Here is a 12,426-nt window from a genome sequence, read left to right on the forward strand (position 1 = left end):
ATAAACTTAAGAGCAAGTAGGTGCCCTTCCAGTGCCTAAGTTAAGGGGGAAACACTCTTTCAAGAGTTCTTTTAAGAGGTTTCCAGGAGCCTATAAAAAACGGCGCCAAAATGCATCTCCAGAGGTGCCTAATGGCACCTAATGCCACCGTAGGTGTGGCTAACACCAGACATGCTGTCAGGCGCAATTCATGTCAAAGGTAGATGCCGGAAATACAGGTTGCCAGAGGCGCGATTCTCTAAACCACAGGTGTCAAAGTCGGTCCTCGAGGGCCGCAATCCAGTCGGGTTTTCAGGATTTCCCCAATGAATATGCATGAGATCTATTAGCATACAATGAAAGCAGTGCTTGCAAATAGATCTCATGCATATTCATTGGGGAAATCCTGAAAACCCGACTGGATTGCGGCCCTCGAGGAGGGACTTTGACATCCCTGCTCTAAACGGTGCCATCACATCATTGGCACACGATCGGCAGCCACATTTAAGGTGGCCGCCGACAACGGCACCAATTAGAGAATCTGGACCTTATGGCCTCTTTTACAAAGCCGCACTAGCGGCTGCCGGGCGACAACAGTCCCGAAGCCCTTTAAATCTCTATGGGCTTCGGGGCCATTAGTGCAGCGCAGCCGCTAGCACAGCTTTGTGAAAGAGGCCTTTAGTGAAATGCCCTCTTAGATTTTATTACATAAACCAGATTTCAGCCAATAAAACCTTTGGCAGCACAATTAAACATCTAACTATCTCATCAAAACAAAGAAATGTTTTATTCTGTAGCACAATCACGTCAATATCTTTCCCCGCAGATGACTGGCCAAAAGAATTACAAAAAAAAAAAAGGTTTTTAACTAAGGGCTCCTTTCATCGAGCCGCGCTAGCGGGGTTAGCGTGCGTGACTTTTAACTCCCGCGCTGGCCAAAAAAACTACCACCTGCTCAAGGCAGGCGTTAGCAGATAGCGTGGCCAGCGGTTTAACGCGCCCTATTACGTGCATTAAACCGCTAGAGCGGCTTGATAAAAGGAGCCCTAAATCATTTGTAATACTGTTTATAGGACTAAACAACTAAGTAAGAGAAGGAACCCAGCAGATTTTGCCCTCAGATGTCAACGTAGCTAGATTAGTTCCAGAAAAAGAGAGCCAATTAAATAGACTTCCCAGTGTCTTAGCCACACAAAAAAGTTCCATTGAGTTCCAGGTAGAATTTTCATGGTCCATCCTTTGAAAAGACAGTCTTCTCAGATAGCAGCAGTGTTCGTTAGTATCACACCTGAAGATTCTAGTTACGAGCTGTAAATTCTGGGTGCTGTGAAAAGAAACATGAAAGCGAATGGGGAGGGAGAGAGGAAGAAGGGAGGTAAAAAAAAAAAAAGGAAAGAGAAGGTAAACGATACTCATTCAGCAATTAAGTTGCTAATATCCTGTTTATTATGGAAAAGTTAGAATAGCTAAATTGTAAAAATGTTCATTACACATTGTTATGATATTTTTAAGTGAAAACAACATATAAACATAACTGGGGAAAAAAAAAAAGAGTAAGTTTATTTATAGTTTGATATACCGACCATCAAACAAATATCTGGGCGGTTTACAATTGCTAAAATTGGAGTTTAAAAAAATGAAATAATAAAAATTTTAAAAAAATTAATATAGGACAACATAAAGGCCGGACAAAGACAAAAATACAGACGTAGTTGATACTATAAGTACTGGGAGAGGGGAAGTTTCAAAATTACATCGAAGTCAAAATGAAAATAAATGGGAGGTGGGAAGGGGAAGGGAGAGAACGAATAGGGAAGGGGAGGGGGGGTCGCTTCTTAAAAGTGGTTCTCTTTAACAGTTAAAGATGGAAGGAGAAGGATCTTATCCTGTCTGGGAAATTATTTCAAATCCTGCCATTTACAGGTCATAAAGATGGCAAATCTATAATGGGAAGCTTATATTTCCACACACATGTCCAAAATGCTGAAATCAACATGCACATGTACATATCTAAACACATAAATGTCAATATTTATTTATTTGTTTTTAAAATTTATATACCATCTATACCAGTGGTCTCAAACACAAACCCTTTGCAGGGCCACATTTTAGATTTGTCGGTACTTGGAGGGCCTCTGAAAAAATAGTTCATGTGTTATTAAAGAATTGACAATTTTGCATGAGGTAAAACTGTTTATAGTTTATAAATCTTTCCTTTTGGCTAAGTCTTAATAATAATATTGTTATTTATAGCTAAAGAGATATGATCAAGAAACTGTTTTATTTTACTTTTGTGATTATGATAGACATACTAAGGGCCTCAAAATAGTACCTGGTGGGCCGCATGTGGCCCCCGGGCCGCATGTTTGAGACCACTGATCTATACCTATGTTAGAGAGTTACGCGGGGACAGAAATCCCACCCATCCCCGCCAGGATCCTCTCCAACCCCACCTGTCCCTGCCAGGATCCTCTCCGTCCCCGTCAGGATCCTCTCCGTCCCCACCCATCCCCGCAAAGAATTACCTCCATCCCTGCCCGTCCCCACCAGGATCATTTCCGTCCCCGCCAGGATCCTCTCTGTCCCCACCCATCCCCGTCAGGATCCTCTCCGTCCCCACCCATCCCCGCAAGGAATTACCTCCATCCCCGCCCGTCCCCATAAAAAGCAGCAATTACTTCTGACAGGATCATCAATTCCACAGTTTCTTTTGTATTTGCGCTACTGTTTTCCTTGTGGAATCTCTATGGTGGAACCCATTTTTTCTTTTCTTTTCAGGTAATTAACTTATAAACCCCCTCTTTTATTAAGGCTGATGTGTCCATTATATTATATGGAGGAACCCAGCTTACAAAGCCTTCCATCCCCGTGGGAGTCCCGTTGGCTAGAGCGGGGTCCCCGTTGGAGTCCCGTGGGTCCCCATGGGAGTCCCATGGGTTAGGGGGGGATTACCGCGGGACCCCCGCGGGACCCGCGGGATTCCCGCGATCCCCGTTCCCGTGCAGACCTCTAATCTATGTGCTATTATGTAAGGACATGCCTAAGTGGCATAGTGCTTAAATGCAAGGGTGGGGGGGGCACACACAAAAGTAGAACATGGGTAGGGCTGCCACTCACACATGTAACTTACATGCATTTTCTTTTCACCAGTGATGTAGTAAGGGTGCCGGGGTGGGGGTGGGGGCAGTCCGCACCAGACGCGGTCCTCCTTGGGGCACCGGCACCCCTCCTCCACTCCGCCTCCCCTTCCCACTCCTCCCCCTTCCATGCACACCCCTTCCCCATACATTTTTATCTTCGGCACGAGCAGCAATGCTGCCCGCATTGGCTTCAGCGCATTCTCTGACATCACTTCCTGAAACTAGGATGGAACTTTAACGTGGTGAAGATTTAAAAGTGCTTCCGGAAGAGAAAATTAATTGGACTGTTTCAGAGAAAGTGTAAGACTGCTTACTACACTTGGTACTCCAGCTGTGGATTGAGCTTACTAATGAGAAGAGGCTGTGAACTGTGGTAGCAGAAAGAAAAAGCTGCAAGAACAAAAGGTATTTTCTAGCAGTGGCAGTGTAAAGAGTGCCACAAACCATTAACTGGCCACAGTGAGATATAAACTGTAGCAAATCAAATTCATTTTTTGGAAACCTTAATGGGATTGGGAGGGATTTGCTACATCTAATCATTTGGGTGGTAGAATTCCACGCTACTGAGCTGCAATTGTCGGTAGTGCTTAGTAGTGTTTCAGGTTAGGTCCTAGGACCTGGAAAATAAAAGCTCCATGAATTGTTAATGTACTGATTTAAACTGTGAGATGTTCAGAATGGCAAATGAGTGAGAAGTGTTTGCTTGCCATTTTCTTCAAGGTATGCTGGCCTGGACTTAATAAATGAATGCCAGAGCCAAAGTATAATTAAAGGAGAATTCAGAGTAGCAAAAGTATAAAAGGAGGTTTGCTTGCCACTATATCCAATGAATACTGGTTTGGACTTATGGAATGGGAGCCAGAATCAATGATTGCTGGAAAGTGAAAGAAACTGCTCACACCAGAAAGTTTTATTTTTGTTTGAAGGAAAGTAGTGAACCAATGCAAGGGACCCAGCTGTTTATTTTTGAGTCTCAAGTATTTGAGAAGTTCCTGTTGGTGATATTATTTTGAACTGTGGCAAGGCCAGTGTTTTGTAAAAAATAAAAACACTGACATTTTGCCTGAAGAGGTGTTTGACTCTTTTGACTCCCCAACCAGACATTACCTAATGCTCTGCCAACTCCTCAATCCGCTCGGTTGGGCTTATGTACTGGTCAAGTCAGGCTGGTCTGTCTTGGCCAGGCCTTACACCCGGTCACAGTGTGCAGTACAGACATTCCTCCTCCCCCAATATATAAACACAACTTACTGCAGCTTTTAGTGATTGATCGAGGTCTTCAATGATGTCTTCTACATCCTCCAGACCAACAGACAGGCGGATGAGAGTGTCACTGATACCCAGGACTTTTCTGTCCTCCTCCGGAACGGATGCATGGGTCATGATACCTCTGAAAGAGAGAGTAAAATTAGATATTGCTTTAGAAGTAATGAACACAAAATATGAACAAAACAATGAAATTACTCTGGCCATGATGGGAATTACTAGTTCTCAACACCATGCAAAAAAATGAAAACTGGGATTTAGCCCAGTACAGTGGCTAATTTTATGAATAGCACACTTTATAATGAAATCATTATAAATTTAAAATCCATAAAAATTGTCGTCTCCATGTAAGCCCAGGATCACCTAACTTTAAGGGATACAATAGTGGACACCCTACCCTACATTCAATCATATTCAAAACCATGTGAAGCTCAGTTATCTTTATATAAAAATGCATCAAAAATGTCCCTTCCGCATTTATTGAAGTGAATTTGATTGAATTTTGCTTGGCTCATGACTTTTTATGGTAGAACTTGCACTCAATCTGTTATTTAAAAATTGTAAGATATATGTGTGTTACATTTATATGTGTACAGTAGAATCTCCAAGGTAGAGAGAATGAGAGGGCACTCTCTAAAGTTGAAAGGGGATAGATTCCGTACAAACGTAAGGAAGTTCTTCACCCAGAGAGTGGTGGAAAAATGGAACGCCCTCCCGGAGGCAGTCATAGGGGAAAACACTCTCCAGGGATTCAAGACAAAGTTGGACAAGTTCCTACTGAACAAGGACGTACGCTGGTAGGGCTAGTCTCAGTTAGGGCACTGGTCTTTGACCAAAAGGGCCGCTGCATGAGGATTGAATTCAATTTATGAAGGTCACATGACTGAGCGTACAGAGGGGATAGGTAATTCCATATGCAAATCATGTATTGAGGGATGAGCATTCAAACACTTGGGTGAAATGTTATGCATTTTAAGAGATTATCTAATGCAGTGATTCCCAACCCTGTCCTGGAGGTCCATCAGCCAGTCAGGTTTGCTGGATAGACCTAATGAATATACATGGAGCAGATTTGCATGCCTGTCACTTCCATTATATGCAAATCTCTCTCATGCATATTCATTAGGGCTATCCTGAAAACCTGACTGGCTGGTGGTCCTCCAGGACAGGGTTGGGGACCACTGATCTAATGAATAGGAATAAATCTTGTGGGCTCAAATTAATGTGGGGATAAGAGCTGAGCACAGCTGGATCAGAATGACAGAAGTAGGTATCTACTCCCTACAAGGCCAGAAGGGAGAAAAAAATGGTGGGGATAAGAGCCAGCATGCTGAGTCTAGAATCTATGAGTTTGCACTGCATAGAATCATATCTATGAATTATACTCATTTGGGAGATAGCTCCCTTTATGGTAAATTCTGTCTCTGGCTGACACAAAGACCTCTTTTTAGAGCTGGTATGCTGTATACCAGCATAGGTATACCACTACGGGCACTCTTGAAGAAATGGTAGACCTTAGGAGCAGAGAGCTCAGGGCAAATGACCTGCAGCCCTTGGAAACTGGGCTCAAAACAAGTAACCTTTGTGAGCAGCTCAGGGCAAAAGAAAAGGGCCTGTGGAGGCACTATCAGTGCCTGAGGGCTGAGGAGAGTACAGGCAGCCCTCTAGAGGAAACCATGTTACTGATGGTCACTGAGCCCTGTTAAAGGCTGGTAACTGGGACCCCAGCAGGGAGCTACCCCAGAGGCTCCTCTTGAAGGAAGAGAAGGCTACAGAGTGTGGAATGGCACTTGTAGCCTAACGTAGGCACCAGGCCGCTGGGGTGCAATCGGCACCAGCGATCCAACAAGGGAGAAGGCTCACCGGAGACTAGCAGTGAATTGCTCTTGGGAGGGTCGGGGCCCTCAAAGCTAAGGGATAACCACAAGGGCAAGTCTAGCAGCTGGGGAGCTTCCATGGATTGAGTAAGAACGTGGGGGACTGGGCAAGTGTAGGTTAGAAAGGTAAGGAGGGATCTAGGTACACAGCCATGTCTACAGGGGCAAGTCTAGCAGCTGGGGAGCTTCCATGGATTGAGTAAGAACGTGGGGGACTGGGCAAGTGTAGGTTAGAAAGGTAAGGAGGGGTCTAGGTACACAGCCATGCCTACCTGTAAACTAAGCTAAGAAGCTTGGGAGGAGCCTATAACTTCAGTGTTGGCAGACAGAACTGAAAGGGTCTCAAAGGTTATGGTATTGAGAGTTAAAGGTTCACAAGACTATAAACAAAGTGAATGTCTGAATAGTATACAAATGCTGTTGATTTATCTATACTAGTATTGGTTTAAGAGTGGATGTATTGGAATTATTAAAACTATTCCTGACAATGTTTATTGATTAGGCCCATGGATTTAATTTATAAGCCAACCTTGTTCACAGATGGGTTTCTGGGATTTTCCTGGGGAGAGAAGAGGATGAACTCACCCGCTAACACTTCTTTTCCCCAGGTGGAGGCGCTAACCAAGTGAGGGACTGACAGAGACTGCCTTCGGAAAACTCCAGCCAGATCAGGCCCCGAAACCAAAGCCACCCTGAAGGGGGCATTACAAAGGCTTTTGTATGAACTATCACAATGAAGGAGGCAAATGTTGAATTGCTGTGTTTAAACAGATCCCTATCCTTCATTATATTTTTTGATGACAGTTGGAAATTTCAGACACCTGGAGAGGGAAAGGGTGGGCAACACACACACACACACAGATCTAACTGGTAGATCCATCTCTTTTTGTGCTGTCCACATATTTTAGAGAACTCTGTCTCTGCAAAAGTGCATTTGTTCTTTCGGTGATAGGAGAAAAGCGCAACGGACAAAGCTGCACCGACAATAGAGAGCAGACAATTGCGAGCAAGACTCCAGCGCGCCGCTGTTAAAGTTTATTTTAAAGAGCTCTGATGGGGGTGGGGGTGGGGAAACCCCCCCCACTTTACTTAATAGTGTTCACGCTGCCTTTGGGGGAGGAGTGTAACCCCCCCACATTATACAGAAAACTTAACTTTTCCCCTGAAAAATAGGGAAAAGTTAAGTTTCCTCTATAAAGGGGGGTTATAACCCCCCAAAACCACCCCCAACGGTAGCGTGAACACTATTAAGTAATCTTGGGGGGTTCCCCCCTCACACACCCCCGTCGGAGTTCTTTAAAATAAACTTTTACGGTGGCACGCTGGAGTCTTGCGCTCAATTGTCTGCTCTCTAATGTCGGCACAGCTTTGTCCAGCGCGCTTATGATTGTGAACCGTTCTTTCTCTGCAGAAAAGAGTTTTATTTTCTTATAAATTTGAAAAAATGCCTCCCTCCACAGCTCACAGCACCAGCCTGCTCTTTAAATCACACTTCCCCCCCCCATACATGCAGAAAATGACCCATAGCTTCTCCCCTCCCCCTTATATATAGCGAGATGCACTATGTCCCTGCCATAAACAACAGCAGTCAAGCAGGGTCTCTTTCCCCCTCCGCAAAAGAGTGCTTTTATATCTGCCTTTTAGAGAATGAAGCAATACTCCATCCGTCAACATGTGTGTCTCATGTCAGGGTTTTATTTCCTATAGAATGGGTCATAGGACATATCTGGTCATGTCTTTTATGCCCACATTCTAGGAAGCAAAGTGATAGGCCCCCTAAGGGCATGAAAGGACAACATGACAACCAGATATAAACAGCATTGCATCTTGGCACTCTAAACACACACACGATCCCGCTTATTTCAATACGGCAGAGCCAGAAAATTGTATCAGCTAAACATAGATTCCTATGAAACTCCTACTAGATAGTCACATGGGAAAAGTAACCCCTGTTGCTAAAGTAAATGTCTCATTTTTCTTAAAGGTTTTAAGGTAGAGGACAAGAGATATCCACCAGTAATTAATCTGTCAGAATCACAGAGGAGTCCTACCCGTCATTAGCCACCACAACTGCCAGGGTGACCTTGACAGAGGGTATATTATATCACAGGGACCTGAAAAGAGAATTATTAAAGAGAAGCAATACAAGAAGACCAGTTGGGTATAATAATAATAATTTTATTTTTATATACCGCCCTACCACATAGTTCTAGGCGGTTCACATGTATTAAAAATTATACAATCAATTAATAAAATACAATTTACTAAAAATACGTTAAGATCCACTAAAAAATACAACAATGTACATTTATCAATCAAAATACTAAAACATCAGTTTACAAATTTATCAAATAGATCAGATTTTAGTAATTTCCTTAAAGACATGTATGAGTGAGCCTGAGATAATGGTACTTAACCATAAGTTCATTTTACCTGCCTGAAAACCGAGCAATTTATCGAGGAATCTCTTATAACGACAAGACTTAATAGTCAGAAGAACAAATAAATATAAGAAGTGCTCATAAAGCATTGGGAATACATTTGCATATGTAGGGGGAATTAACCTTGCCAAAAGGGGTGCAGAAGTGACCCAGGGATCTCTGAGAAGATGTTGAAGTCACAAGAGATTGATAGGATCTTCAGTTCCCCTTGACCTTGAACCTCACCTTCTAAGGGGCTGAGAATCAAACCAGCCTGCCATACAAATCCAGTTAAATGGGGGAAAATCCCCGACTCAAAGCTGATCCTTGGTGGTAGGAATGTGGGCATAGCCTAACCATTGTTAAGCCTGAAAGATCAGAAATTAACTCCAAGTGGCCAGAGCATGACCAAGGGTAATCCGAGTGGCCAGAGCATGGCCAAGTGACTTGGAGTGACCCACATGGCAGGGTGTGATTGGACCCGAAGGGACCAGAAGTGAACAGAGTAACAATTGGCCTACCACAGTGATGTTTCTTTATTATAAAATATATTTGGGATTTACACTGTGGTTGGTTGTTTTGTCTTCAACCATGTTTGACAAGTTGTCAATATTTAGCTGTAGATGATCAACAACAAGTACAGAGATGCAGAAAAGTTACCGTCGGTCAACATGTCCTACGTGTACTGCTGCCAAAATCTACCTAACAATGCCCAGGGTATATAGAGAGTTTGCAAATGAGCCGCTAAGCCAGAAGATGTTCAAGACCCGAGATAGTGCCAAAGATCTATGATCTTTTTTATCAGAAAGCATCTTCAATTCACTTGTACAAGTAAATGGTCGCACCTAAATTTAGTTGTGTTTCCTGGGCATAAGCACTATTCTATAAACCATGCCTAACTTAAGCATGGCTTATAGAATAGTGCTTTGTTCTGTGCCAATTTTTAGAGCGCAATATATAAAGAATTTAGCCCATGGTGTCCATACAAGGCATCGTAAGTTCCCATTGTCAGCCATCTTTATAGCAAAACAAAACAGTAACTTACTGGGCAAAGGATGAATGCTCATTAATTTTACGATTTTGTTCTTTTTATCACCAGATCATGAAAAAAATCTGAAGTCTTCAGCTGAACCAATAGTGAAAGGGCAAGCGGAAACTCAATGTCCTTACATCAAACCTAGAGACAAATCTAGGTCTAGGACAATCTAGAAAATTGTCCTAGTCACAGCTGCATGAAAAGAGGGAGAAAGAGAATATGCAGATTTCTACAGAGAAAAAGTGTGCTTCTGCACGCTGATCAGGTTAATATGAACCCTACAAAATGACAAATTGCAAAACTGATCTTAAAATCGTTGTGGGGAAAGTATGGTCAAAAAGAAATCTATCAACTACAAGCATTATGAGGGATCCTGATGAGCTGTACATCTACCTGTTTTCCCCCTGAATGCGTTGTGTCACTGTGTGATCTTAGATGATGACACTGTGTGAATCATCTGTGATTTTTGTGAGCAAAGGACCTAATGTTTTGCTCCTCGTTCCTGACAAGTGACCTAATGAATGAAGGATTTGCAGAGGGGGAAGAAGGAGCTTGTCTGCCTGCTGTTGTTCATGGCATAGAGTCTATTAAACTGATCTTACTGTGTAAGGAGGAGGAGGAGAGGCCGTGGGTCATATGCTCTGCATGTACAGGGAGAGGGGTGATTCAGAGAACATGCTGAGCTGTGGAGAGAGGATAATATGGGAACTGTATCTGGAGGCATTTTTCAAATTCACAAAAAATAAAGCTCTTTTCTGCAGCGAAAGAACAGACGTACTTTTGCAAAGACAGAAAGAGTTCTACAAAATATTTAGAGAACGGAGAGATTTGCTTGTAGTTGTAGTAATTTACACAAAAGTGGTTGCTTTTAGCACAGAAGCAGCACCCAAGATAATGATTTGAACCAGCTGTAAAAGATGTAAAATGATAGAGGTAAAATGAATCACTCTGCATGTAGGGAGTTGGTGTCTGACAACTGACATCACTTCCCGTCACGTAGGAGACTATAGTGCCACCATCTTGGATTTGTGATGTCACCTACTGCTCCTATGGGTGAGTTAACTAGGATATTGTGATGTTTTTGAAAAGGGGCATGGCTTGGGCACACAGGATGTCACTTCCTCACCAGAAGGGGTGGGGATTAGGAAGTAGTTATGATGCTACTTCCAGTTACATCATCAAAAAGGGTAGGATGTGCATAGGAGGCAAGATGTGGACATGGCTAAGGCAGATCCTTGATGCTGATTGGCTGATGAGACCAGAAGTGGATGTGGCCACCTGTCATAGATATGCAAATTATGTTTTACAAACTGTGTGAGTGGGCAAAAAGATGGCAGATGAGCTTCAATGTGGAGAAATGTAAGGTCTTGCACATAGGGAAAGGGAACACCATGTACAGCTATACGATGGGAGGGAGGGTGCTGGGGAAAGGCAGCCTAGAAAAAGACCTGGGGGTATTGGTGGATACAACAATGAAGCCAGCGGCGCAATGTGCAGTGGCCTCAAAGAAAGCAAACAGAATGTTGGGCATTATTAAAAAAGGTATCACTACCAGAACGAAGGAAGTTATCCTGCCATTGTATCGAGCAATGGTGCGCCCACATCTGGAATACTGCGTCCAATACTGGTCACCGTACCTTAAGAAAGACATGGCGATACTTGAGAGGGTCCAGAGGAGAGCAACTAGGATGATAAAAGGAATGGAGAACCTTTCATATGCCGAAAGGTTAGACAAACTGGGGCTCTTTACCCTGGAAAAGCGGAGACTGAGAGGAGACATGATACAGACTTATAAAATCATGAAAGGCATAGAGAAGGTGGAGAGGGGCAGATTCTTCAGACTAGCGGGGTCAACAAAAACAAGAGGTCATTCAGAAAAACTGAGAGGGGACAGATTCAAAACGAATGCAAGGAAGTTCTTCTTCACTCAGAGGGTGGTGGACACCTGGAACGCGCTTCCAAATGAGGTAATAGAACAGAGTACAATACTGGGGTTCAAAAAGGGACTGGAAGACTTCCTGGAAGCGAAGGGGATTGCAGGGTACAGATAGAGGGTTACTCTACAGGACATTAAGCGAAAAGCGTATGAGAGTTTTAGGGTATGAGCACTATCAGATCATGGACCTGAGGGGCCACCGCGTGAGCGGACTGCCGGGCACGATGGACCTCTGGTCTGACCCGACAGGGGCAATACTTATGTTCTTACTACTAACATGCAGTAGATTATATTTGCATAGGAATCCATGCACATTTATTGGAGATATCCTAGAAACTGAAGCAGTTGAGGGTCTCGGAAGATAGACTGGGGAAGTTACACAGGATCTGCTTTATTCTAAATATGAAATACCCTTATCATCCTTTTTCCAGTATGCACAGACACTCTCCTGACATTGCTACATCTGGAATTAAGCAGAGGAAACAAAATGAGCTCTCAAACTTTGATGTGAGATTGATTGCTTATATTTCAATCAACATATTACTTCTTCAAACAGGTTTCAAACCTCCTACATGGCCCAGCTCCACAAGAATCATGAAGAAAATGAATAATCCTCCTCAGATCTTTTCTTTGATGAGAAAACTGTAGAAGGAGGATTCTCCACGTCATCCTTAATTCCTTTATAATGAATTTATGAATGTGAAAACACCCTCTCGAATCCATATCTTCAGCTTTGCTTTGCCATCACTATCCTATGAATAACACTTCCCAT

General features: G+C 43.2%; 1 protein-coding gene across 1 annotated transcript in view; it reads right to left on the reverse strand.

Annotated features, from left to right (window-relative positions):
- Window positions 1-1,117: 1,117 nt before the first annotated feature.
- CTH (cystathionine gamma-lyase) overlaps window positions 1,118-12,426 on the reverse strand; it is a 60,874-nt gene continuing 49,565 nt past the window's right edge. Inside the window, exons 11-12 of the mRNA XM_033917229.1 lie at window positions 4,371-4,509; window positions 1,118-1,303 (exon numbers count right to left, since the gene is read on the reverse strand). Coding sequence (XP_033773120.1) covers window positions 1,277-1,303; window positions 4,371-4,509 — 166 coding nt within the window. The 3' untranslated portion in view covers window positions 1,118-1,276. The remainder of the gene's footprint in view (window positions 1,304-4,370; window positions 4,510-12,426) is intronic.

This window comes from Geotrypetes seraphini, chromosome 12 (assembly GCF_902459505.1).
Source record: "Geotrypetes seraphini chromosome 12, aGeoSer1.1, whole genome shotgun sequence".
In the NCBI taxonomy this organism is placed as follows: Eukaryota; Metazoa; Chordata; class Amphibia; order Gymnophiona; family Dermophiidae; genus Geotrypetes; species Geotrypetes seraphini.